The sequence below is a fragment of the Gymnogyps californianus genome, chromosome 2, assembly GCF_018139145.2.
Source record: "Gymnogyps californianus isolate 813 chromosome 2, ASM1813914v2, whole genome shotgun sequence".
NCBI classification, from domain to species: Eukaryota; Metazoa; Chordata; class Aves; order Accipitriformes; family Cathartidae; genus Gymnogyps; species Gymnogyps californianus.
The window spans coordinates 99376108-99402354 of record NC_059472.1 but is presented as its reverse complement, the minus strand read 5'-3'; the positions used below and the strand labels follow the sequence as shown (position 1 = coordinate 99402354).

General features: G+C 38.9%; 1 protein-coding gene across 1 annotated transcript in view; it reads left to right on the top strand.

Moving 5' to 3' along the window:
- Positions 1-26247, top strand: part of KIF13A (kinesin family member 13A) — a 117512-nt gene that overhangs the window by 31143 nt on the left and 60122 nt on the right. Inside the window, exons 3-4 of the mRNA XM_050890976.1 lie at positions 14248-14260; positions 21502-21562. Coding sequence (XP_050746933.1) covers positions 14248-14260; positions 21502-21562 — 74 coding nt within the window. The remainder of the gene's footprint in view (positions 1-14247; positions 14261-21501; positions 21563-26247) is intronic.

Genomic DNA, 26247 nt, shown 5'->3' with positions numbered 1-26247 from the left:
ATCTTCTCCCCACTCCTGCACATCTTGTGTGGAGTCCTGAAGAGGTCTCTGCTTGGTCTGGTATTTCTTGTTTTATAAATGAACTGGAGAAGGGGTGAATACTGTTATGACAGAATATATTGGCAGCACTATGCTGTTGCTGTGTTTAAAAGAGCATGGCAGCCACAGAAAGTTGTGGGAGGATCCTCAGGTGGGTTGTGGCTGGCTGATAAAAGGGTACATGAAACTTGCTGTGAAACGCAAAGCTCTTCTGACCTTATGTACCCAGCCGTGGTATCTGGACTCCCTGTTCTCAGGAGAATCATCTTGCAGTTATGCTTGTTCAAGGGAAACATCAGCTTAGCGCTCAGCAAATGGGTGAAAAATGGGAAGGGACTGTTACAACCTGCTCGGGAAGCACGTTGGGAAAGAGCAGGGAACGAGGGAGGAAGCTTCGTGTCTCTGTGCAGCTGCAAAGTGATCTTGACTGCTACGTTTTATTGTGGCTGTCCTGTCTCAAAAAGGCGTGCTAGAACTAGTAGTAGTAAGAGAACGGCAGTAAGGGTGGTGAGCTTACAGACGACTTTTACATGAGGAACCAATAAAAAAGTGAGAAGTCTTTGGTCTGGAAGATGACAGCTGGGGAGGGGAAAGGGGTATGGTTAGAGATGTGTACATCCATGAACAGCAGGAGGAATGATTTACTGCCTGTTACCTTACAGGAACCTTAAATTATCAGGAGGTGAGTTTAGAACAAATACAAAGATACGCCCATAATTAAACTGTGGACTTTGTCACAGGATGGTGTCACTTTTAAAAGTCCATGTGGTTAAAAAATGGTTAGGTAAATTAATATGGAAGAAAAATCATCAAAGGCCATTAAGCTCAAACATACCAGTTAATTCTGTCTGAAGTTTCTTATTGCCTGTGGCTGGTGAGAGCGCCTGTGTTCTGCAGCTGCACTAGGGTGCTGCTCAGTTTTCTGCTGTGTTCGTCAGGTGGCTTGATGAAAGGGTCTGATGACTGTCAGAGGCCAGATCTGCCCCTTTTGTGATATGCCAGTGGCCTAGCAGTCAGTACGACTTCACCTCTCTCTCCCCAGGTTCATATTCCCAGTTGCATGTTGACGTTTACTGTGCACATTCCCTGCATTGATACAGCTGGTTTCTGGCTCTGTAAACTAAATCAATAAAGATAATTTTTAAAATAAAGAACGGCAAACTAACGCTCCCCCCTGACACTCTGACCCCCCTCGCCCCATGTTTATCTGGCAGAGGCACAGCTGAATGTGAGACTGTGGCACAGAGCTGGGAACAAGAAGCTGGAGAAGAGCAGAAACTTCTTAAACTGGCTTTGCCTCTTGAACAATTACGATGAGGTATTCTTAGGGCAACTGTTGCCAATGTCTGTTAGTCTGGAGCTTACTCATTCTGCCTCAGACCTGAAACAGAGCGTACACACTTGAAACCCTACCTGTTTTTCCTCCTCCCCCATCCCCTGCAGAGATAAAACTATTTCACCTGCAGCCTAATTAAAGATACAATCTGTGCTTTCAAAGTTTTCCTTTCTCTGTTTCTGAGATGTTCTCAGAAAGAATTTGTTAGCTAAAGTAGTTCTTCAGCTTTCAAAATTTAAATGATTTCTATGGTTCTTGCCTCCTCCTTTCTGATCTCTAATGCAAACTGCCATTTGTCATAATTCATCCCTTTGCAATCCACAGAGGACCTAGGCAATGGTTCTTCAAGAGTACTGTAGGAATATAACAAAGACTAGAGAGTTATGCTTTCTATGCAAAAATATTTTTGTTTCTATGAATGTACATATTTTCCAAACTGTTTAAATGCAAATCTTACTTCATAAGCAATGCAGTATGAATACAACATAGGAACTATGCTGTTCTAAAAGACACTTGGTGGAATCTCTTTTGGAATATTCTCTACATTTCAGATTCACTATGTTTAAGAAGTATGAATTCAAACTGATTTGAAGTTAAGATGGCTAGAGGACTGCAGAACCTATGTAAAAATGTACTTAGACCTAAGAGGGAAGCGTAACACATGAGAGCATATGTAGAAAGCTGAGTTGGATTGAAGTTAAATTACAGGACAGTGTTGGTACAAGAACAAATAAATGAGATTAAATTTCTTCAGTATCAAAAATTGGGAAAGCTTTCTGGACAGCAGGAGAATGAATAGCCTTCCACGAGGCAGAACAACGTAACTGACTTTGAATTGTTCAGACTCCATCTCAGAAGACTATGGCATTTTTGCCTGTGGCAGTTGTAGACTATATGACCTGGAGATCCTTGCTCTATGTTTTATTGCTTTATTCAGCCAGTTAATATATATTGGCAGATGTGATCTCACTTTTTAGCTGTAAGAATAGACATAACTAATTTTTTGTTTCTGTCTTTTCAGGAAATACTGAAAATCCATTTCAGTTCTTAGGTAATTCTTTGATCACATTAATGACTCGTGCACCATAATATTGTGACTTCTTTCTAGACTTTCTTAAAAGCCATCAGTATCTATGAAGTATGAGATGACTTCTGTTTCCCTTATGCTATCTTGTAATGCTCACTAAAACGGCATTCTTGCTGTGCTTGTGATCCTGTGATTGATGTGTCCACGTTTACTCTTTGAAATCAACATTTCTTATATTGAGAACTACTTGTAATTCTTTATTTGGAATTTTGCTTTTGACTTACACTGTAGCATTGCTGTTGTTTTCAAATAAATTGCAGTTTTTTATGGGACAGAGGCCAACTTTTGACTTACACTGTAGCATTGCTGTTGTTTTCAAATAAATTGCAGTTTTTATGGGACAGAGGCCAACTGTTTTGTGTGTATTGTAAAAATGAAATCTATTGTAACAAAACAAATAATTATAAATTATGCCCCTCTTCTAAGTTTGAATGATGCACTATAATTGCTTACATTTAGCTGTAGACTCATTCTCCACTGAGGCACTTCAAAGCTATATCTGTCTTCCCTTAACTTTATAGACAGAGTCTCTATGTAAAGTCAGCAGTAAATCAGCTTTGTCTGTTTCAACCATTTATGATATTTCTGACTTGCACATGCAAACTTTTTTTTTTTTGGAAGAATTATTTGAATTTGTACCTTATCCCTTCTGGCTCTTACTCAGTTTTCTTTCAGAGTTTGTCTTTAAACATTTCATTTGCACTGGAGCTGTACAGAACTGTCACTTTCTTGGTAATGATTGTGACCATCTGCTTAGAACTGAAGAAAACAGATTAAATTAAACCCCCTTTATCTGCCAGAGCAAACTAAAAATTGCTACTTTGGTGTTAAAGTAGTACTGTCCAAGCTCGTTCACTGAAAATCAATAGGTGAAACCTGGATGCCGGTCCTTGCCTGATAACGTCACTTGATGGGCACAATGAATAATATTGTTCACAGCAGACAGACTGTATCTCTTTGGAGAAGTGAAGAAATTTCAGGCATAAAAACCAGGTGTGAAACCCCACTGAAGGTTGCTGGGCTGTCGGAAATTTTATATTTCATGTTGAAAATTTCTTTCTATGAAAGTGATATATATGAGTTGGTGTGGGGAGCACATCATCTAAGGATTTTTAGAGGTGTTTTTGACACAAGTCTGGGATGATAGTAATTGTTACAAATTCCTGAATCGCAAACCTTGCAGATCATCTCTTATGCTACTGTTCTTGCTAATACTCTATGCCACAGTATCTTTTAAAAAATTGATTTTAGCATTTTTCACAGAAGGGTTGAGGCTGGCAGGGACCTCTGGAGTTCATCTGGTCCAACCCCCCCTGCTCAAGCAGGGCCACTTAAAGCCAGTTGCACAGGACCATGTCCAGATCGCTTTTGAGTATCTCTAAGGATGGAGCCTCTACCACCTCTCTGGGCAACCTGCGCCAGTGCTCGGTCACCCTCAGAGTGAAAAAGTGTTACCTGATGTTCAGAGGGAACCCCCCGTATTTCAGTTTGTGCCCATTGCCTCTGGTCCTGTCACTAGGCACCACTGAAAAGAGCCTGGCTCCATGCTCTTTGGACCCTCCCTTCAGGTATTTATATACATTGATGAGATTCCCCTTGAGCCTTCTCTTCTCCAGGCTGAACAGTGCCAGCTCTGTCAGCCTTTTCTCATAGAAAAAATGCTCCAGTCCTAATTTTTAACTTTTTAAGTTTTTAATTTTTTCCTGATTCTATTATTCTCCAGCATATAAAGCCAGGTTTCCTTAAGAATGTGAATTCAACCATTTAGGATTCAGTTAGATCTAGAAAAAAAATTGCTTAATACTGGATTCAAATATAATTTGGGTCTTTTGATCTGTGATCTGTTAAGGTCATATATTCCACTCATAAGATGATCCTTGGTTTTTTTTTAGCCCTGCAAAGATGTTAGACTCTTATGGTTGCTACAGGTCTAAATATTTCCTATTTTGTTGTACATAAGTGGTGTGTACTTAATTTTTCAGTCCAGGAAAATTTAGGGATCTTGTTTATTTTTCCACAGTGCTAGTTGTAGTGGTTGCATAGAAGTCTGGAGTGTTTGTCGCTCCTCTCATTTATGTCTTACCATATGGCATGCGGCAAGGAGGTGGTGGTGGTTACTACCAAGTGCATGTTATTACATACATAACATAATGCCTGCTAAAGAGGTCTTGCCTGCAAGCTTTGCTGTAAAAAAAGGAAATGTTTGTGGGTCAAAGTAACATAATGTTTATACAAATTGTCACAAATTCACAGCTCACTGGGTGTCCTGGTTTCGGCTGGGATAGAGTTAATTTTCTTCTTAGTAGCTGGTATAGTGCTGTGTTTTGGATTTAGTGTGAGAATACTGTTGATAACACACTGATGTTTTAGTTGTTGCTAAGTAGTGCTTATCTGAAGTCAAGGATTTTTCAGTTTCCCGTGCTCTGCCAACAAGCAGGTGCACAAGAAGCTGGGAGGGAGCATAGCCAGGGCAGCTGACCCAAACTAGCCAAAGGGCTATTCCATACCGTGGAACGTCATGCCCAGTATATAAACAGGGGGGAGTTGGCCGGGAGGGACAGATCGCTGCTCAGGCATCAGTCAGCGGGTGGTGAGCAATTGTGTTGTGCATCACTTGTCTTTTCTTGGGTGTTATTTCTTTTTTTTTATGTTCCTTTTCATTACAATTATTATTATTAGTTAGTAGTGTATTTTATTTTACTATAGTTATTAAACTGTTCTTATCTCAACCCACGAGTTTTACTTTTTTTCCTTTCCTCCTCCCCACCCCACTGGGAGGGGGGAGTGGGAAGCAGCTGCGTGTTGCTTAGTTGCTGGCTGGTGTTAAACTACGATACTGGGGAAGGGGGAGCCTGTTAAATTTTGTTGGTCTTGCCTCCCTGTTGTATAGGATGTGTTCTCTGACAAGGTATTCAGCCCGGTAATTCGTTTACCTCTTTGGTGTCTACTAGAAAGGCACCTAACCTCTGCCTGAAGTCCTCAGATGGAAAAATCTGAGAGTGCCGTTGCAGTTGCCACCCTTCCCTGCTGGAAATTACGTATTCTCAGATCCTAGAAATGAGTTCAGGTTGTGCCTTTCCCTGCTGGGTTCAGTAACTTAGTGCTTGATGTCTTCTCTTTGTGAAGATTGTTAGCTGCATTGGCAGTCGTTCTCTTTTTATTAACTGATAAACTTGGAGCACACACAGTGAAGAATTTTTCTAGCCTTTGGGTAACTTTTGTGGTTCATTTCATGGCACGCTAGGTTACTAGAGCTAACTAGATTACTGCCTAAGATTTGTAGAGATCAGTGAAGAGATCTCTAGAGATCTCACTTGTATGAGTGCTATACAAGAATGAAGTCTCCTCAGTAGGTGTTGGTCCTGCAACAACTCAGGACACTTTATTCACTTTGTCTATTTATGTAGAGTTGATTTGAGTTTACATTCTTTGTGTATTGTTCCACACAACAAACCTTTTTTATCCCATGGATCGTCATCATCTTTCTCTGCACAGTGTCCACTTTCTGGCAAAGGGTAGCAGTTGTTAACGCTGTCTGTTAAAGCAAATACTGTAATCTCAAAGTCACCAAAACAGCTGGTGTTGCAGCCGGCTGAGATAGACTTTCTTCTGCAAAATCTTTTTAGTGAAGTGATGGAAATTACTATGCTAATGTGTATTGTCATCAAACCTGGGGAAAGCTCTAATTTCAAATACAAATTAATGAACAGTATTTTCTTTCTGATGAGTTCATTTAATATTCATGTCACTAAAAACGCATGCTAGGATGAAACGAAAACAAATTTGTGAATTTTGCTGAGTCTCAGACAACTTTTTCATACTACAGTTACATTTAAAGAATGCTAACATACATTTGCAGAGCTGTGTGAAAGGATGAAGTGTCAAGCCCAATTAGCATCTCTCTTGAAGTCTCATTAGTAACATAAAGTAGATGAAATTTGAATGATAATTTTCCCTGTTGTGTTAAAGGAATGTCACAGTGAGACTTGGGTCCTTGTCTATTGTCCAGCCTGAACACATGGTCAGGACTGTTGTACGCATATCTTCAGAAACTTCTCAACTACATCCTTGTCCTGATTGAATAAGAAAGAATGTGCTTACCTCCCAGCAAAAAGTGTGGGGTTTTTTTTCCATTTTTCCATTTACTGAGGAAAGTAAGGTGTTACAACCAAGGTTCAGATTCAGTTACTCAGTTAACACCTATGGTTTAGTTCTTCGCAGTACATAGTCTTTCCACTTACTAGAGATCTGTCTTGATCCTCATCAACGAAGCTGCTAATCATGGTTTGTATCTTTGTAGTAAACTGTAATGCTTGAGTTTTGAACAGGCAAACTAACAAAGTCGAATTTAATTTATGAAATGCTGTTGCTTATCAAATTTCTTTCACATGCCTTTGAAGGTGATCTGTCTTGCAATAAATACTGTATATAGTGATAAAATAGCAGTATATTTTTCAAATAGGTTTGAGCACTACCTGCACAAGGAGTATATCTTCACTGCAGCCTAGCGTTTTGATGGTTCTTACAGACAGCATTTCTGAAGGAATTTCTAAGGAGCGGTAGCATTGAAAGGGAACATTTTCTATTGACATTGGAGATTTATGAGGTAGTTAATAGCTGGGAGTAGCTAACCCAAGTGACTGGTTGGTTGGGTGTGAGAGTTTCAATAGAGTTTGTGCACAGAGTTGAAATGCCAGTTAATGCTTAGGGTGTTTTTCTCCTCGAGAGCATTAGTAATAAATGCAACAGAATAAGAATAATGGGTGCCTAATAAATGCCATAGTAATTTTATTAACACTTCTAGAATGTGTTTCCATATTCTTTCCAGAACTATAGTATGTTTGCCCTGACAGCAGTTTCATTGCATTCAGGCTAAGAGTCATTCATTTGAGACTAGTCTTAAGAGCTAATAGATCTTGGGTTCTGAGACTGGATTCCTTTTCCCCTCCCTCTTTTCCTCATCCTGATTAGTTAGTAAAAACCTCATTAGTTAGTAAAAATCTCCTCGTTTAGATTCTTTCACATTCAGTTTTATTGAAAAGGAGGGAAAAAGAATCAGTTTTAAAAGGGTCAGAACTACTTGGTAGCGTTAACTACCGTTAGTAGGAATTGTTAGGTAGACTTGCATTCCTTTGCCTTTTTGTTATGAGGCTAGCTGGATGTTAATAAGAACAAGCGTAATATACTTGTGATTGTGGTTATGCTGTACTTCTAATAGGTGTAGCAGGTTTTCATTACAATAACTACAGTCTTGGGTAAGTTTTGAATGAGTATGATTAAAGACTTGGGGAAAATAGATTATTTAACGTGGTAGGTTCTGGATGGGGTCTCAGCAGTCAGGATTGAGTTAGAGCTCTTTTATCACAGAGCAGAATGACAATTTTAGTCAGTTTTTGCTTTTTCAGTAAAACTAAGCAAATAACTGAAATAGGATTTTTTTTTTTTTTAAAAGCTTATTTTATGTGGGAGGGTAGACAGAATATTTTTTTTTTTTTAGTGAACTTTCTAGCAAAGTGATAGATTAATCCTTCTGCTTATGGGTGGTGACTGTTCTCCTAAGCCGATCACTGTTTGCAAAGTGGCGTGCTGTTGCATGTAGGACAGGTATCAGCCCTTTTTTGGGCTGTCAGTAGAAGTTTTTACATGAACACCAAGGCTTCTGTGTAAAGATTAGAATCACTTGAACTTCACATCAACAACTTGCTGGCATTGGAATAACAATGCCTTGGGCAGTAAAAATGATCAGAACTTGGCAGTGAAGGTAAGTTAGGGACTAGTGATGTTCCAGGGCAGTTTTCACTTTCTGTTTTCCATCTTGTAAATGTCAGAATATAATGCCTTTCACTTATTTTAATGAGCTTGTGTTGGTTTCATAACCTGTGGTGGCCTTTGTTTTGTTTTGGGGTTTTTTTGGCAGTTCATCACTGCTGTACTGAATGAACTTAAGTTCTTGGAGTGGAACCCTGTTCTGGTGAAATATCCAGGCATTTTCTAGGTTTCTTTTGTGTTATGGAAGTCACTCTGCTACTGTAATATCTATTTTGTTTAACTTGCACTGCAGTATTTGTCATTCTGATTTCAGTGCCTGACTTTTCTCTCTTTGCATGTGGTGGGTTTGCAGTGAGTAGCACAGTAGTACAGTGTTCCTGTAAAGCGTGAGAGAGCAACGTATTTTACAGTATGCATCTGTTTCTGGTGGTGTTTCTGATTATGATGAGCTACTGCCTTATTATGCAGGTGCTTGCTCAAATTGCTTTACTTGTGAAAATGTTTTTCTTTTGCTGTTCTTCAAAGGATTGTTTTGTCTATAGAACAGACTTTTGTTGGATAGGAGGATTAAACAGGTACAGGGCATGTGCTGCCCACCTTATGCAAGAATATAACTAATTAGCTATATTTGTGTATGTATGTGTGCTCATACAGTATGTAAAGTAACTCTTCCAGGAATCCTAGTATTGAATTGTGATGCCAACTTCATTAGTCACCTCTACAGGAGGTGTCCCAGCCAAGCACAAAGGTGGGACGCTCTTCCCTTGAAGGGCATTGCCCCTGCAACTTCCTTTGATCTTTCTTTGCATTTAGAAAATAGAAGGGGGAAATGGGCAAATAAATGTCTTTTTTCTGTGTTCTTTGTAGAGAAAATGGTGTACTGCCAGTAGTTTGCAGTACATGATCATCTGAAACTGTTACTGTGGCAGACTGTGATCTTTTTCTAGATAGGTGCTTTTGTTAAGTAGTACAGTGTCCATTAATAATACATCGGCACGCTTTTTGAGATGCTTGGTATCAAGCCTGCAGGTAACGGCCTGCAGTGGTAAACCATGAGACAACGAAGGGTCCTAGAGCTGCATGATCTTACTGTGAAAGATAGGAGAAACATCATCTCTTTGCTTCTACATAATTTACGTTGTTTGCAGTTAGGAGTGCTGAATGTCTGCTGTCTCTGCTGCAGCCACTCTGAAAGCCTTATATACATGGATAAACAAACAATGCAGTTACTTCAATCCAGTAAAGCAAGGCACACTCATTATGATAGTCCTACCACTGGTTTGTTCCCTTGTACTCTGCCTTTGACTGAGGCAAACACACACTGCTGGTGATATTCTCAGCCTGAGGTGTAAGGCAGCCTGATTGAAAACACAAAATAAAATTTAAAAACATTCAAAAAATACTATAATATTTGTCTTTAACAGCTGGAGATGATTCCAGAGATGCTGGAGCAGTGGAATGTAAAAAGTATTATTTTTATCTATCAGGATGATCTTTTCAATTTGTTCATCTTTATGCTTACAGAGGAAAAAAGACAACTGTTTTTTCAACTCATCATAGAAAAACTTGAAGACTTCCTTCCCTTTTCTAGTATATTGGTAGTTGCTTGTAATAATTCTTTCGACCAGCGATCCTGAGGAGTATGTCATTGACTGTGTAGCCACTACATGTAAACACTTAATTATATATTTGGGAAACCAGTGAGTACCATGAATTTGCTGTGGTTGCACATGTGATGAGAGCAAAAAGATATTTCAGACTCAGTGTCTTAGATGATGATTTCTGGTGTAGTCAGCTTAGAAGAGCAAGCTGCAAAGCCATGTGGTTCATTCATCATCTGCTATAGATATTATGTGTGGTTACTTAACGTAGCTGGTTACAATTGCTTCGTCTTCATTAACTGTGACAAAGGAAAAGAATCCACCGAATACTTCCCAAAATGTGAAATAATTATAGTACAATTGTGACATACTTGGCTTCTTAGTACAGCTGAATTGGAGATGGATTGCACTGTGTGGATGTTGTTCCAAGGAATTTAAGACCTGTTTTTCAAAGATGCCTTGTTCCTCTGTCTCCTTCAATGGGGAGTACCTGGTTTTACATGTTCTCGTTTTTGAACAAACCTTGTCCCTACTGAAGGTGACATTCTTGACTGGGGGTGGGTGGGGAGATGAAACCCCATTATATGGAATGGGGAGAAAAAACAATTCTTTCAAGTTTTTTGATGTATAAAATGTTTTTCCTTCTGGTAGAAGTGGCATTTGGTTGGGAATGCTGACAACACTCGCTAAGGGACAAAAAACAGGTGGAGTTCTGAAAATTATCAAGTCTTTAAGGTGACAGTATCGTGTACTTCTGGATGCTCATGGTGCAAGAGTGTCTTCTGTTGCTTCCTATTGCATGGGACTGGTTTTCTAGTCAGAATATGTAATGCCAGCTTATCAACTCTTTATATGACAAAGGGAGACTCCTTTGAAATAGTGTAGGTAGTTAAAAAAAAAAAAAGAAGAAACAACCTTTGCTGTTGTTAAACTACTAGCAAAGCGCACTCCTCATTGTGTGCTGTCACAGGCAGTGGGTAGATGGTTGAGAGAAAACGTAGATGCAGTCAGGAAGACTTCTGATCCATGTGCTAGCATAGAACATGAGAACTGACATTTTGTGAATCACTTCTCTTAGCAAATGTGAGAAGCATTATGAGTTTAGTTTTAGCAAGAGACAACAGGGAAAAAAAGTTTACATTAGCACAGAGCTTTCTAGAAATTTTTTTTCTCCATCTGGATAAAAATTTGAGGTAGCTACGCACTCTGTGATCTTGATGTGTGTTAGCCAAGCAGGACAGGAGAGGCTTAGTACCATTGTGAAAGATAAAGCCTGAGTAGATACCCTCAGCAGACATACTGCTCAGTAAAGTTAGAAAATCGTTCTAGTGGTATTTTACTAAAGTCATGGTGGCTTAAGGACAAAGGCAGGAGGAAGTTCAGAACCTCAGTAGGCTTTGTGGTCATTGAAATTCATACTTTTCCTCTGACCTGTGAGAATATTTTTCAGGCTCTTGGTGGTATTTACTTTGGTTTTGAGTTCTAGGCATGTGAGAAGAATCAGTCTTCCATCTGAGTGTGCAGATGGAAGATGCCCTTCGTCAGGTTAAACCAAAATCTGCTGTTGTGCAGATGCATTACAAGTTTTGGTAGCTCTGTGATAATCTCCTGAAGTGTACTAGCTGTCCACTTTAGAGGAGATTTTGTTGTCATTCAAAAGGTATACCTGCACATTGTCATTGACACCATGGATGATTAGACATGGAATTAAAAATTCTGGGAAATAAAAATTCTAATTGTTGTATCTCTGTGATCTGTTGTCCGTCCCTCCCCCTCCTGCCCCCCAGCCCCAGCTGTGACACTGAATCACCACATTTGTATGGTCCGTGTTTGGTAAAAGTTGAGACAAATTCAATTATTTGTGAAGCTGAAAGCTGCTGGTTTCTGGGAAAGGAAAGAAACCATGAAGCACGTATTAAAAAAAATAAAGCAAAACAAAAAACTTAGGTGAAAAATTGATTGAGGCTAATGTAGGTTTTATAGCACATCTTTAAGCTGCTACAGATGTGATTTCTGATAAACTGTAAACAGTTCTTTATTAGTCTGAGTCCTTTGATTGAAGAAAGAATTTTGGAGTGTCTCCATCTGAATCACTGCCAGGATAATGGTTACAGCGAGTTGGTTAGCTGGAATTTCCAAATAGCTTAAAAAATCCATCCTGTGTAACAATATAGCTGACTTATTCGAGAGGCCCTTGATCATATTGCTGCTGGTGGTGCTAGCAGGTGACTTGCGGAGTTGCTAGTTTGGTCTTAATAGCCAAAGAGTTTGGAGCAGTAGGATGTGACATACGGTAGGAAGCTGCAGCTCCTTGTGCTTTGAAATCCAGATCAGTGAATATCTTGCTTCCAACTGGGAAGCTCTGCTGTCCACCAGTGGTTTAAAAAGTTGCTATTATGCTTTTCTTAAAATGGGCATCAGAGGAAAATAAGAGGAAACTTCCTAAAAGGTAGTGTCTTACATTGCTTAAGTAAATATCTTAAGAAATGTGTCAAACCATTTGTTTACTTCAGTGATGTTCTGTACCTTTTCCAATTGGGGCTTATAAGAATGATCTCAGAAAAAAACAGTTGATAAACTTTCTGTTGGTTTTTACTTCAGTTAAACTGTTTAGGGCTTCTGCTGAACCTGTACAGCAGTCTGTCAAGGAATTCCCTAGGAAAGCTGATGTATTCTGGAATTATTTTTCAAGATATGAGTGTATTTAAAAGCTTTCCAAAAAACCTTGGATGACTTCCTTCAATTGGAACTTCTCTTCCAAGTAGGAATTGGAAGTTTAGAGCTGGTGCTGGGGCTCTGGCTAGACAAGGTGATAACGTTGGACTTTCATCACATCTGAAAATTGATTCAAGTGAAAAATATTCAAGATACAGCTAATTAGATAAGAGTGCATTCTGCACAAGTTCTGAGCCACCTGGACGTGAGCTAGCTGTGAACTGAGCCTGTGTAGCCACCATTAATGAAAGGGTAAAGCTGCAATGAGTGGTTTGGCTCAAGCAAAGTATGTTTGCATTATAGCAGTACCGTGTACCAGCTATGTAACTTCTGGTTTAGGCAGACATGTCATCTGAGGTATGAGCTGAGAGTACGCAGAAAAGATTGCATAAGATGTGTTTGTGGACTTGTGTCTCTTCAGCTTTTTTTGCTGAGCTGCTGTATTGTGGGTTGCTAAGAGAACTGCTCAAAGTGTTATTTTCCCCCCCTCCCCCCCGCGACTTGGTGGAGTTAGTGTGTGTAGTCTGGTGGATGAAAGCATGGCTCAGTCCCACGTGTTTCTGCACTGAGACTGTAGCCTCTGGATCTCTTTGAATTTTGTGTAGTGTGTCTGTTGCTGGGTAGATAGAGACCTTTCATCCATATCCTTATCCTATAAACCTTACCACATTCTCTGCTTGTGCTGTTTTGTCTGTAGACCTTTCTGGTTGTGTTTTTTCTCTTCATCCACATTTGTATGCTTCTTTTCCTTGATGTGAAGAGCAAGTGGAAATTGCTTCTGTGTATCACTTCAGGCTTACTTCAATACATAATTTAAACATATGCCTAAGGTTATAGTTTTCATGAATGGCCTAAGTCAGTCTAATTCTGCACCATATTTTCACCTCCTCTCTTGCATTGGCATTAGCGAGCACAGAGCTGCACAGTGAGACAGGGCAACAATCTCACTTGAAACCACTCCCACCAAAAAAACCCAAACTGATTTAATTTACTGTGTGGCCATATGGCTGCCAGCATAAGCATAAAAGCATTTAAGGACAAGTTGAAGTACTCTGACCTGGTGTCTTTAGTTTGGAGGTTTGTTGTCTCTGTTTTATTTCTGACAGCGCTCATTGGAGTTGCGTGTGAAGGGTAATGGTGTTTTTGCGTTGGCTTCCTATGCTCTGTGTAGGCGTTCTGTGGCTAGGGAAAACACAGGTTTATTTTTCCTCACACTTCTGTAGTCTCTGCAAGAAACATGTGTTTGCCTCTTACCTTGGTCTTGCATGTGTAGCACTGCTGAAATCAGTGGGCCTTCACCCTGGCACCTTGGTCTGCCAGTTTGCAGGCTCAGTTTGTTTGCCACGAAAGATGAGCTGTGTTGTGACCTCCACGACAAAATGGATGCTTGTCTTCCTTGTGGAACTCAGTGCTGTTAGATTTTTATGCCTATAAGGACTCTGACATTTTCCTTTCTTTTTAATGTGGGGCTGTATTACTAATTAAGTAATTACTGGTTAAAAATCTGTGGTGTATCATATAAATATCTTCTGATTAGTCTTAAATACATTGTGGATTACAAAAAAGTTCAGATTATAGTAATGATGTACACTGACTTTGTTTCTTTTCTTTTTCTTTGCTCCCTTCCGTTTACGTGAATGGTGTATTCGTACTTCTCGTCATCGTTGCTGATTTTTTTTTTTTTTTTGCCAATCATCTAGAAAACCACCTAAGGTAAGTGTTTTTTCTGTTTTTGCATTTGTACCTGCTTGAAAATGTTGAGCAATGGAGAATTGTTGGGCATGTTGCTGTAGTATGTGATCAATACAACTTTGATAAAGGAAAAAAATTATTTAAAAAAAAAAAAAAATCTATTCCTCATACCTCTAAGTTAAAGACTTCATAATTCCAGAAGAATACATTCTAATCCAACTGACATGCCAGCAAGGCACGTGACTTGTTAAAGCTGTGACCAGGACAAGCCATGATTTTAATGCATTCATAAAAACATTTGAAAGAGTAAGTAGTGTGTGTGTAAAAAAAAAAAAAAAAAAAAAAAAAAAAAAATTCATTGCACATAATTCTGCTTAAAAGTTAAAATACTGTTTTTAAAAGGTGGAAAAGTACATCTAGTAAGAAACAAACTGTTCTTGTTTGTAACTTATGATATTCAGGAATTAATAATTTGTGTAAAAGTGGCCAAAGTGCACTGGAATTTGCGTAGAAAAGATTCTCTGTGTTGTTTGTAATGCAGAGGAAGGGAGGGAGAATGAGTGTTATGTACCTATTGGGATAGAGAAGAAGCCTTACTGGGATGACAAATACAGTATTGGTACAGGGCTAGTAGCAATGATAAGGTAAAAGGACTGTGTGAACTGTCTTGTCAGCTCATGCAAAACACTATTGGTGTTTTGCTTCAACAATTCAATGATAGTTTTATCCTTTCGGTTTCTGTTGGATGGTACTTCTTACAGCAGAAAGCTGTAGTTAGCTCTGAATGAGGTTTTATTTGACATTATTCTCTTTGATTTGTAGATCTTCAAGAAACAGTATATGCAAGTCTGTGACTTCTGCAGGTGTAGCAGAGCATTCTGTAGGCCTTCTGGGAATAGAAATTGGGATGGATATTGATCTGTATATCTGTCTTACATGAATATCTATGTACTTTATGGTTCAGACAGCTATTTTATATGAGTGTGCATATATATATTTATATAAATTAAGTATTGTCCTGGTTTCGGCTAGGACAGAGTTAATTTTCTTCCTAGTAGCTGGTATAGTGCTGTGTTTTGGATTTAGTAGGAAAAGAATGTTGATAACACACTGATGTTTTTAGTTGTTGCTAAGTAGTGTTTATACTAAGTCAAGGATTTTTCAGCTTCTCGTGCCCAGCCAGCAAGAAGGCTGGAGGGGCACAAGAAGCTGGGAGGGGACACCATCAGGACAGCTGACCCAAACTGGCCAAAGAGCTATTCCATACCATATGACATCATGCCCAGTATATAAACTGGGGAAGCTGGCTGGGAGGGGGGATCGCGGCTCGGGAACTAACTGGGCATCGGTCAACGAGTGGTGAGCAATTGCATTGTGCACCACTTGCTTTGTATAGTTTAATTCTTTTAGTATTGCTGTTGTCATATTATTATTATCATTATCATTGTTTTTCATTCCTTTCTGTCCTGTTAAACTGTCTTTATCTCAACTCACGAGTTTTTTTTCCTGATTCTCTCCCCCATCCCAGGGGTGGGGGGGCAGTGAGCGAGCGGCTGCATGGTGCTTAGTTGCCGGCTGGGGTTAAACCACGACAAGTATCTATTGTGGTAGGAAAAGTTATATTAGGATATTAGGGCGTTTTGTTATTTCTACAAACATCGTGTTTAAGTATATTACTAATCTTGGGCTTTTAGTGTAATTTTGTGACAAAGGTAAAATGACTGTTCTGAGCTGAGATTTGTGAGCTGTGCCCTAGGCCGCCTTCTGATTTTCTGTCCGTACTTCTTTAGGCCTGTGGTAGGTCTTGTGTTTGTCATACAGTGACCAACTTCTTCCCCCCCCCAGTTCTTTAACGGCCTCCATTTACATTAAGCTTACTGGTGTAGACTTTGTTTGCCATTTTCTCCTTTATCACTTATCTCCATCAGCAGTTGTAATAGGTGTGTAGGAACAGTTGCCTGGTGAATGAAAATTTCCCTTCCTCAGTTCTCCCTTGCTTTTCTTTTTAGCAACCAGGTAGCCCTGTAAGTCACCCTACATGTCAGACTGACTGCTTCATTGAGATTCATGTGAGCGATACCTGCACGTGTACAGCATAACTTTTTTCTGTAAAAACAAAACATGATTAATTTGCCATCCATTGGTCAGATTGAAATGGCTGTTAAATGTTAGCTATGCATTTACAATATTTTATAGCTACATAGACAGTATGTTAGGGATTAAGTTCAGTCTGGGTAATGCATTGCTAAATGCTGGAAGCCCCAGACTCTGTCTAGTCTATACTGAGGATTAGGCTTCAAAACAACTAATAATGAATGTGAAATTAGAGTCCTTTCTAAACTAATTATGTCATTTGGCTTAATCTGGCAAGCAGTGAATATTGGATATGGTACTCATTACCTGTAAGTAGTTCACATAAGTATACTTGCATGCATAAACCCTTAAAATTATTAATTCTTCAAGCCATTGATTAGGGGCTTTAATAAAAACAAGTTCTGCAGAATATTGTTTTGGCTATTTAAAATGTGAATACCCCTTGGCTATCTTTTCTGATCCTATGAGAAGTTACTGCTGTGTAGCAGTCAGGTACAATGGCTTTTCTAGCTTAAAATCTGCAATCTCATTTTAAGCCACAGGTACAGGTGAATTTGAGACAAAACTCCAGATTTTTCACTGATGTGGTAAATGTGTGGACCTGCATCACTGTTTGTTTTGCTGTGGAAGCCATAACCTCTAGCTGCCTTCTGAGTGAAATGATAACCAACAGCTGTCTTGAACTGCTGTAGGTGTTTGAAGAAATCTGAATCAAAGCCCTGTTGTCTTTTCTTTACTTAAACTTTGTGGTTACCAGAACAAGTCTTTTGTTTAGTTTCTAATAGTTATTAACACTCTGAGTATTGTTCTCTATAACCTAGAAATGGCCTACGTAACTCTATTACCTAGGGTAAAGTGCACACTTAACGATGACTCTGGATACCGTAATACCAGGATCTAGCGCTTCCCAGCTAATTCTTTCTCATAACTTTCCATTTTTATATGTTTATGCTGTAATGTTTGTGAGTTAAAATTCTTATAATGAATATACAATGAGTACATACTCAAGCTCATATACTTAATTTTTACTATGGACTTCCAATTGTGCAAGATCTGTCCTCGTGAGTCATGTTCCATTACTTGTAGCTCTGTCTGTTACTTGACTATTTCTAGATGTCTAAAATGTGATGTCCAAGTTTTTTTACAACTGTCATGCCACTCAGACTGAAAATACTGGGCAATGTCAAACACTGGAATAATAGAGCTGTGAGAAGACCCACCCGGTTGGTCCCTTAGCTCCACTCAAAATTTTTGGTTTAGAAGCTACTACCCTAGTGTGGCAGGTTCTTGGCAGCTTCCTTTTATCTAGCTTTCTCTTTTAGATGCTAGGATGAAGTATGAGGTATAGAATCTTGCAAAAATAAGAAAATTTTAAGGCTTATTTGTTAGTTCCCTCTGTAATTTAAAAGCCCAGAATAATTTTGGGTCCGGTTGTGAGAACTGGCCAACACCTGTGTGAACTTACATCTGCTTGTGGTTGAATGCCAACCTGTGCAGACACTTGAAGTAGGTGTATACCTGTCTTTCGTGGTTTTCCCATTTTGCTTACCTTCTGAAAATATGTTAAGCTTCCTGGTACAGTGGCTATGGAATTGACATCAGAGCAGTCGGAAAGCAGAAATACTCGTCCATATAGTCAGAGATAGTTAGTCAAAATGCTTAGAATAACTGAAAGTTCAGGGAATCCTAGTGGAGATACAGGTAGCAATTTTAAACTTTGAGTTTCAAACAAAAAATATTTGCCTTTTTTCTTTTAATGTTAAAACACCTAAATGGAATAGATTTTCTGAAATGTAGTTAAAAACTAATTCACAGAGGGTGCTTGAAGTTTAAAAAGTTCTGTTTGTGTGTCACAGATCTCTCTGTTCAAATACGTTTCAATAGTAGTTTTAATATAGTTGGTTGATATAGTTTTGATGTAAGTTGGTAAAGATTTATGCTTTCTTCAAAAAGCTAAAAAGGCATTTTTAGTGCTTAGTAATGCCCAGTTTGACTATTGGCCGTTGAGTCTGAGACTTTAGCATTAACAGAACTTCTGATAGCTTTGATAGTCATATTGACAGGGGGTTTAATACCTTCTTCAGGGAAATGGATCTTGGGGAGAAAAAAAATCAGTAAGAAAAAAATGATTATTCTGCATACTCCTATCAAAAGAAAAAGTAATACCTTTTTCGTTTTCAAGGAAGAATAATCAGTGAAGATGGGAGAAGAAAGGGAGCACCTTAGATGAGACTTAGAGGGTTTTTTCTTCTTCATCATAGTGTAGGTTCTGTATCTTGACCCCAAGTATGCATGTGTGGTCTTCTTGGGACTGTGTGTCCTGCAGTTCCTGCACTGGACGTCAGGAAAATATAAACCAGCGAGTCATCTTTGTACAGAAAAGATGAAAAGCGTCACTCTTCAGGTAGGACACTGTCTTACAGGCATTTCCCATAAAATGCCTTCGTTATGTAAGTACAGAAGAGCCTCACTGATTGGGACCAAGTTTCTCGCTCTTATATGCCTTGTTTCTTACTCTGTTAGTTCTTGCATTTGGAATTTGTTTTCCCAAAGGTCTGAGTTGTCCTGAAAATTGCTTTGGTTGGGTGCTTCCTTAAATTATCGTTGCTGGGAATGTTCAACGTTGCTGTTTTGTCATCACCGATCAAAGTAATTTTTAAATGTTTGCCTGCCTGTTTTAATGGAGAAGGGAGTTTTACTGCAGCTGCTCTACAAGTTTGGAAGATAGTGCATGCCCCAGCAGTTTCCACTTTTTTGCCTGACACTTTTTTTTTTAAAAGTAATCTTGTTACTTCTGTTAGAAGGATTTGGCAATTTTCCAGAACAGTTTTTATAAATAGACTTAAGTCCATGTCCTGGGTTTTTATGTTTAGTATGAAAACATGCTAAAATGCTATATTTACATTTGTTTTATTTTGAGACAGAATTTTTCTCTTCCTATTGCATAATCATTTTTGAACTTCTAAAAATCAGTCTGACCAATTTTTACCTTTTTTAAAAAAACCCAAATAAAAACCGCTTTCCTACAAGAAATGCTTGGCTGCAAGCATGTATTTTAGTTTTTAAAGTCTCTTTGCAAGATCAGCGTTTAAATTAGGACTCATTGAATAATCCTGTCATGATTTTCCATGTTAACTAAGGGGAAAATGTGTAGGACAATAGATTAAATTGGCCTATGGTACTGCTGTATTGACATTTAAGTCACTACACATGAGCATGTGTAGCTGGGTAACCTTTTTAACTGGGCTGTGTGATCCACTGCAGATAACACTTTGCTTCAACGGTGGAGAATGGGCATCTGGTAGATTTGGATCCTTACAATTAGGGGTTTTTTTTGTAATTGAACTGCTTGCCGTTTGATCATTGAGAGATTAGGTATTGTTACCAAGTCCCGTGAGGAAAATTCCCATAGAAGTGGAATGTGAGAAGAGAAGCAGTAGTTATTAGACAGTAAAAGTTAGGAAAAGGGTTAGGGCGTTCTGATTGATGACAGGGTTCTTTATGCTTAGATTTGAAGCACAATGAACAAATGCACAAAAGTAGTTTAAAATGCCCCCTACTTATGTGGAGGGCTGAAGATAAGGTGGAAGTAACTGCTGCATTTTGCTTGCAGTTCAGTGGCAAAACTACATCTTTGACTCAGTCACATCAGGGAATGTCCTGACTTATGAAGCTGTCTCTTTCTATTTGTGCTGCAGTAAGTGACTCAGACCTCCCTGTTAGATTATTATTATGGGGTTTTTTGTTTGTTTGTTTTCTCTTCAGAAGGGAATTCCAGAACTCATTTCACTCTTGTGGACTAAGTGTTGTCTCAGTATCGAGTCTTCTCTCAGGCCATTTCATGTGTTTTGTATTAAGTTGGGGGAAAGGGAGGGAGGTGAGGTTGCTGTGCTACCTGGTTTTATCTTTCTGAAATATTTGCAGCAACAGACAATTTGGGAAGAGTTAAGTTACAGTGTATCTGTAGATTAGATTGCATAGTAATTCTGCAATAGCAGGGAATCTAAGATGTTGTACATCCGCAAAAGCCAAAAGGAGGTAATCCATCTTCTTCCTCACTTCAGGGTTTGTCTCACAGGAAATTTGGCATTTCTGCTAATAGAGCCTGTGGCTCTTGCTCTACGTTGACCTGCATGGTTTGTCTCACTAAGGAGATCAGCTGTTGGAAGACCAGGCAAAGAAAATCTTGGCCTAGGCAAAGTTTTAATAAAGAAGGTTGTTTGGGGTTTTTCCCCACCTCTTGGGATCCCAAAAGAAAAAAATAAATAGAATCTATATCATTAACTCATCCACAGTCAGTTTACCATGGTAAAATGTGGAAAATACACTACAGCTTAAGGTGTGTTTGTGGCAATATAAAGCTGTCAAAACAACAGTGTTAAATGTCTATACTGTGATGTTCTCAGATGTGCAGAAAAAGTAACTTGGATCAAATCCCAATGTGTTAAGTGCTTTTACAGGACACTGTTCCAGGTCCACAAGCCCACTGAGCACAATATGGAATCTCATTTGATTTCTACCCAGCTGTAACTCTTGACTGAAGTGATATTAAGTCTTTTCATTAGAGCAGGCCCTGATAGCTTATTTGTCTAATAGAGCTACATTTTCTACTTGTAGTTTTTGAGCTTCCTCTACTGAGATCCAGTACTGTACTCTTAGTTTAGGCAGGTAATCTGATACTATTTATTTGCTATTTAAGGCTTGTAAGTAGTAATGCTCTTCTTTGAGCATTAGAAGTTCAACCCATGGTAAAACTTTTGTGCATCTTGTATTGATGTCTGCTAAATAGTCATCTCTCCAAGTTCTGTATATTGAGTCCTTTTGGTGCTGTTTCATTACTGTTGGCAGAAACTTTTGTCAGCATTAGTGCCAGGAGAAGAGTGGAGCTAATTATTAGGTTTTGGCTGTGTTTTGAAGTCTGTATTAAGGGATACAGTAAGCAGTATTTTGTATTGTGTATAATACAGCTAGAAAAGAAGTATTGTAGTTCTGCAGCTCTTAAGATTTCCCAAAAGTATTCCTGCTGATGAAGCCTTTTTACAGTTCTGATTTAGGATCCATAGAAACAGTAGAGCCTAACTGCAATTAAACAGTCATGGATTTGTACCGCTTTAAGAGAATGTCTTGTAGCCAAAGTTCCTAATTTGTCTTTTTATGTGCTTCTACAGGTGTTTGCCTTTGATCACTGCTTCTGGTCCATGGATGAATCAAACACCACAAAATATGCAGGTAAACTATTTTCCATAGTTTCATGAGAACATATGAGAGCTTGGGCTTTTGTTTTGTGGAGGTTTTTTGCGTTTTGTACTGTGATGCTCAAGTGACTTCACAGAAGCAGACTTCTCATTTTCACAGGGATTGAGTCATCTGTGTGCTAGCACCTCAGTTTAGAAGGAATGCAAGCTTTAAGGTGCCCGGTACACTGTTCAGGAGGGATGCTTTTACATCTAAGCTATAGTGTTCTTTTTTTTAATCCCCTGGAAGAGCCTTTTGTGAGGATTGTTTCTGTTACTTAAAACAAAATTTCAGTTCTGCATCAGAAATTACTTCTGACTAGTGCTAGTGATGAACGTGTGTGTTTTCAATGCTCTGTGTTCCTGTGCATGAGAGAGGAATAAAGCGTGTTCTCCTCAGATGGTGTGATTATTTCAGGTCTTTCAAGTCATTCACAGTCTGATTGTTCAGATCCCTGATGTTTTTGAGTGATCAGCTTTGTGACTCCTTCCTCCCAAAAACTGGATAATCCAGGCAAGATTGTAATCCCAGTAGTTAGTTTTCTCATAACTGGATTTGTGTATTAGCATATTCATACTTTATAAGAGGACTTGTTTTGATAGAGACAGCTCTGAACACTGGGATTTCAAGGCTGTGGTCTGTGGAAAGGAGAAAAAAAAATAGCATTCAGTTTAGATATTCATATTATGAGTTTTGTGGCCCATAAGAAATCTTGAAGGTTGATAGGGTTAATTAGCTTAAAGTTTGAGATCAGTGGTCTAATAAATGAACTGTCATATACTTGTGTTAAAATATATCTGTGACTGCTGTAGCCCCTGCTATCAAATCCCAAATCTTAGGGTTTGCACTTGATCATACGTTCTGCTGTATTTCTTGCTTGCCTGAGCAAAGATAAGTTTCTTCAGGAAAAAATTTCTGCGTCAGTTTGTCTTTCAGTAACTGTGTTTGCACTGAACAGGTGCACTGCACAGTATTCATAGTTCAGGCTGGTAGAGCCATTGGAGCATGCAGCACCTCCTTTTGTGCCTGCACGCCTCCGTTTCCTTTTAAAGGAAGGAGGTGATGGTATGCACCCCGATCTTGGCCCTGTGTGCCTCCAGGGTACAGGTGGGAGCTGCACCTATTGGGTGCACCATGGTACTAACCCACTTGTAGGGAAGAGATAAACCAGAGAAACACCCCTAACCAGTTAAGCTTGTTTCTGTCTCAGTTTAACCCATCTCCAGGTGAATTTAGTGGGGTTCTAGGTCTGTCTATTTTTAATTTGAGTCAAAACTAGATTTCTCTAGCCTATTTCAGAAGTTGTCATTGAATTCATCTTATCTGAGAACTGAAGTTTTATTATCTGTATGCAGATGAACCTCTTGTTGGACTGGACTCTAGAAAGCTGTCACCCGCATCTCTTGCATTTTCTTACTGGCCAGAAAGCTATAAGGTGTTTTTTTGCCCATCCCAGATAATGTTCCTGCAGGGAGGGGGGGGGCACTAAAACTGTTTTCCTTGGGTTTTTTTCAGAAATATGATAAGAATGTGAGCTTTAAGACTTGCATGTAAAAACTAATGCTTTCACTGATTTTTTTTTTCTTTTTTTTTTTTTTTTTTTTTTTTTTTGGTATAGTCTTGAAGTTAACTTGTGGCTTCCAGCCCTCATGGGTTCTAGAACATGCCTCATGTTCTAGAACATAATGAATTTGGCAGAATATCAAAATAAAAGTAAAAGAAAAAAAAAACACAAACGAAACTGTTTCAGGCCTAAGTTACTGGGTTGTTGGCTTGTTCACTTGCTTGTGCATGAACTGATACTATCCTATACTACAGTAGCGTTTCTTGTTTTAGAGCCAACAAACCAAATGCCGAAATGGCCAAAGTTCAGTTTTTATATATTTGTAGTATTAAGGTGCCCTAAGTCTTTTTAACAGCTTGGCCTAAATTACTGTACTAAACAAAAAAATACGATAACTGATTTTGGTTGGGCTTTTTGATAATTCCTTTGCCTCATGGAACAAACCCCCATTGTCCTAGGTGCCTTGCAAATATACATGTTGTCTATGTCCAGAGATCATACCAGAGACTGTTACGGAATTAACAAGCTTAAAGAGTCCGAACAAGCCACCTGACGGCCTGATTTTTTGAGCTAAACTGTAATTTCTTGGTTGGATGCTGGAGTACAGAAGGGGTGCTAATCCAGAAGCTAAACAAATGCATGAAACACTCCCTGCCCCGAGTAACTCTATGTGGATGTGTAAGTTTAATGTCATTGGCAAGAGCAGTGATTAGTTGCACAATGAAAAGGAAACATGTATAAAGCTTGAAAGCTAAGTCCAGAGTGCTTGTAAATGTAAGTAATATATGAGCTTCAAGCTTAAGTAAAATTCTTGAAATAAAAAAGGTATGTGAGATTTAATTACTTGAAAAACCCTTTTTTCTGCATCACAGAAATACAGTGGAAGATGTGACAGTGAAAGGTTTAACAAGAGATTCTCAAGTACTAGGCTACCCTATTAGCTATTGCTCTCTGTGCAAAACCAAAACGTGCTCATCTTGCATTATGTTGAAGATCTATTGTTGTGTATATCATACTGTATTAAAGATTTTGTTGATTGACATGTGGGACATTGGAAGACCCACAGAATGGTATGCACCACGGACAACATACGTCTGAATTCTCTGACTTAGGTGGATAACTCTTTCGTGTTGTTGGTGGGTTTTTGGGGTTTTTTTTTTAATGTCAACAAAACCAGTTTGTGGTCTCCTGGAAATGCACATTTGTTATAGCAACCTTAAAGCTATCACACATGATTATAGGCTGGTTTTATTTTTCACTTTGCTGATTGATCTACAATACTACCGGCTCTTATTAATATTGTTTGCACAAGAGCAAGATTCTTGTTTGGATAAACTTAATCGCATGGTAATTGGTAACAGTTTTCAGGCTGTGGGGGAGCAGGGCTGACCCTGAAATGGGATTAGCCATCTCTTTCTTTTACACTAAACTTATCCTGTGAGATATTTTTGACGACTTTGGCTGAACATAAGGCTTATTTTGTACGCACTAATTTTCTTTCTGAACTCATATTCAGGAAGTACAAGGGATCTTATTCCAGTTTGAAAGTTACCTTCTCTTTCCAGCATTTGAAAGCACAGGGATTGTTGCTGTTGGTAGCAGCATTGCTTGTTTTAGCAATTTTTTTTTTTTCCACCAAAGTGGAAATTGGGTTCTAAAATTCTAAAATGATCCAGCAATATCACTAACAGAAATAGCAAAGGTAACCTTCATGTGACGAAAAACATCTAGAGGGCGTCTTTGCAGCTGTCCTTGCAGGACTGTATCTCTCATAAAGACAGCAGGGAGTCTGGAGCGCAGAAGAATAGTTAAGCTCTTTACAAGACCTTTGTGGAAGTGGTGCTTTGGTTTCAGATACTGCAAGAGATGGAGGCTCTTTAACAACTTGATATCCCATCTTAGAGATTGCAAGATGCAGAACCCCCTCTGAATTGCTCTTAAGACTGAAAATGAAGTGTTTATGTTAAAGTAGGTGGAGTTTTTGTTTTTGGTTTGGGTTTGTTTGGTTTCTTGGTTTTTTTTTTGTTTGGTTTTTTTTTAAATCCAACCAGTTAGCAGGTAGAGGGAGGATTACTCTGAATACTGACTCTGTTCCTGAACAATTTGTGGCTGTGTCGTTCCAAGCAAGGAATGGTTACAAACCTCTGGGTTTGCACTAATCATCACATGCTAACTCCTGCACCTTTTTTCTGATGATTTAATTCTGAAAGACATAGTTGGGTATTTGGCGAGAATACAAACCTCTTATTGGAAAGGGAAAAAAAAAAACCCAAACAACAAAAGTCAGTCAATGAAATAGATTTTTGAGGAGGGAGGGGAATTTGGTTATAGGACGGAATGAGTTTGCCTTGGTCTGGAAGAGGGATGAGCTTTGCCTGACAGGCTATAGGAGAGGTGTTTTGAGAGTAAGCAAATAGCATCTTATTACCGTTTGTTTCTTGACGTGGATGGGTCAAGAGTCAGTTCATGGATAAGGATGCACCTGCTTGCCTTGAAAAGCTCACAGAGACAAATAACAGCTCGGCATTTTGGTGAAGAGGAGGACATTGAGAAATTCTCAGAGACGAGAACAAAGAATTCCTTTTGCAAGCCTAGACAACAGTAAAAGCCTATTGAAGTCTGCAACGAAGTGGATTTTTAAAAGGAAGGAAAGAAACGCTTCAGTTTGGGAAGGATTCAAGAGATGGCATAAATAACTACCGTAGCGCTTAGGCAGGTCCATTCCAAGGACCCCATGCTGTATTGACTTGTCCATGGATTTTTCTTAAACTCCCTAAGCTGCATCACGTTTGGCCTGAAATCTCAGCTCTGTGTTTCTGCAGGTTGCGTTGCCCTGAAAGGCTAAACACCTGACTTTGGGCTAAGCTTTAATTTTATAGGAAATAAGTATGCTGACTGCTGCTCTTTCAGCAGCTATTTTAAAAGGAAACAAACCAGGTAATTGGCTTAAAGAACTGTATGCTTCTACTCTCATGAGAGATCGTAAGTTGTGGATTTTGAGCAGACATGAGTGTCTGTCTGTAGTTCTGACTAACATTTAAGCTGTTACATGGGAGAAACCTATCCCTTTCTTACTGTTCCCTTGACTTTTTTTTTTTTTTTTTGAGGAGACTCT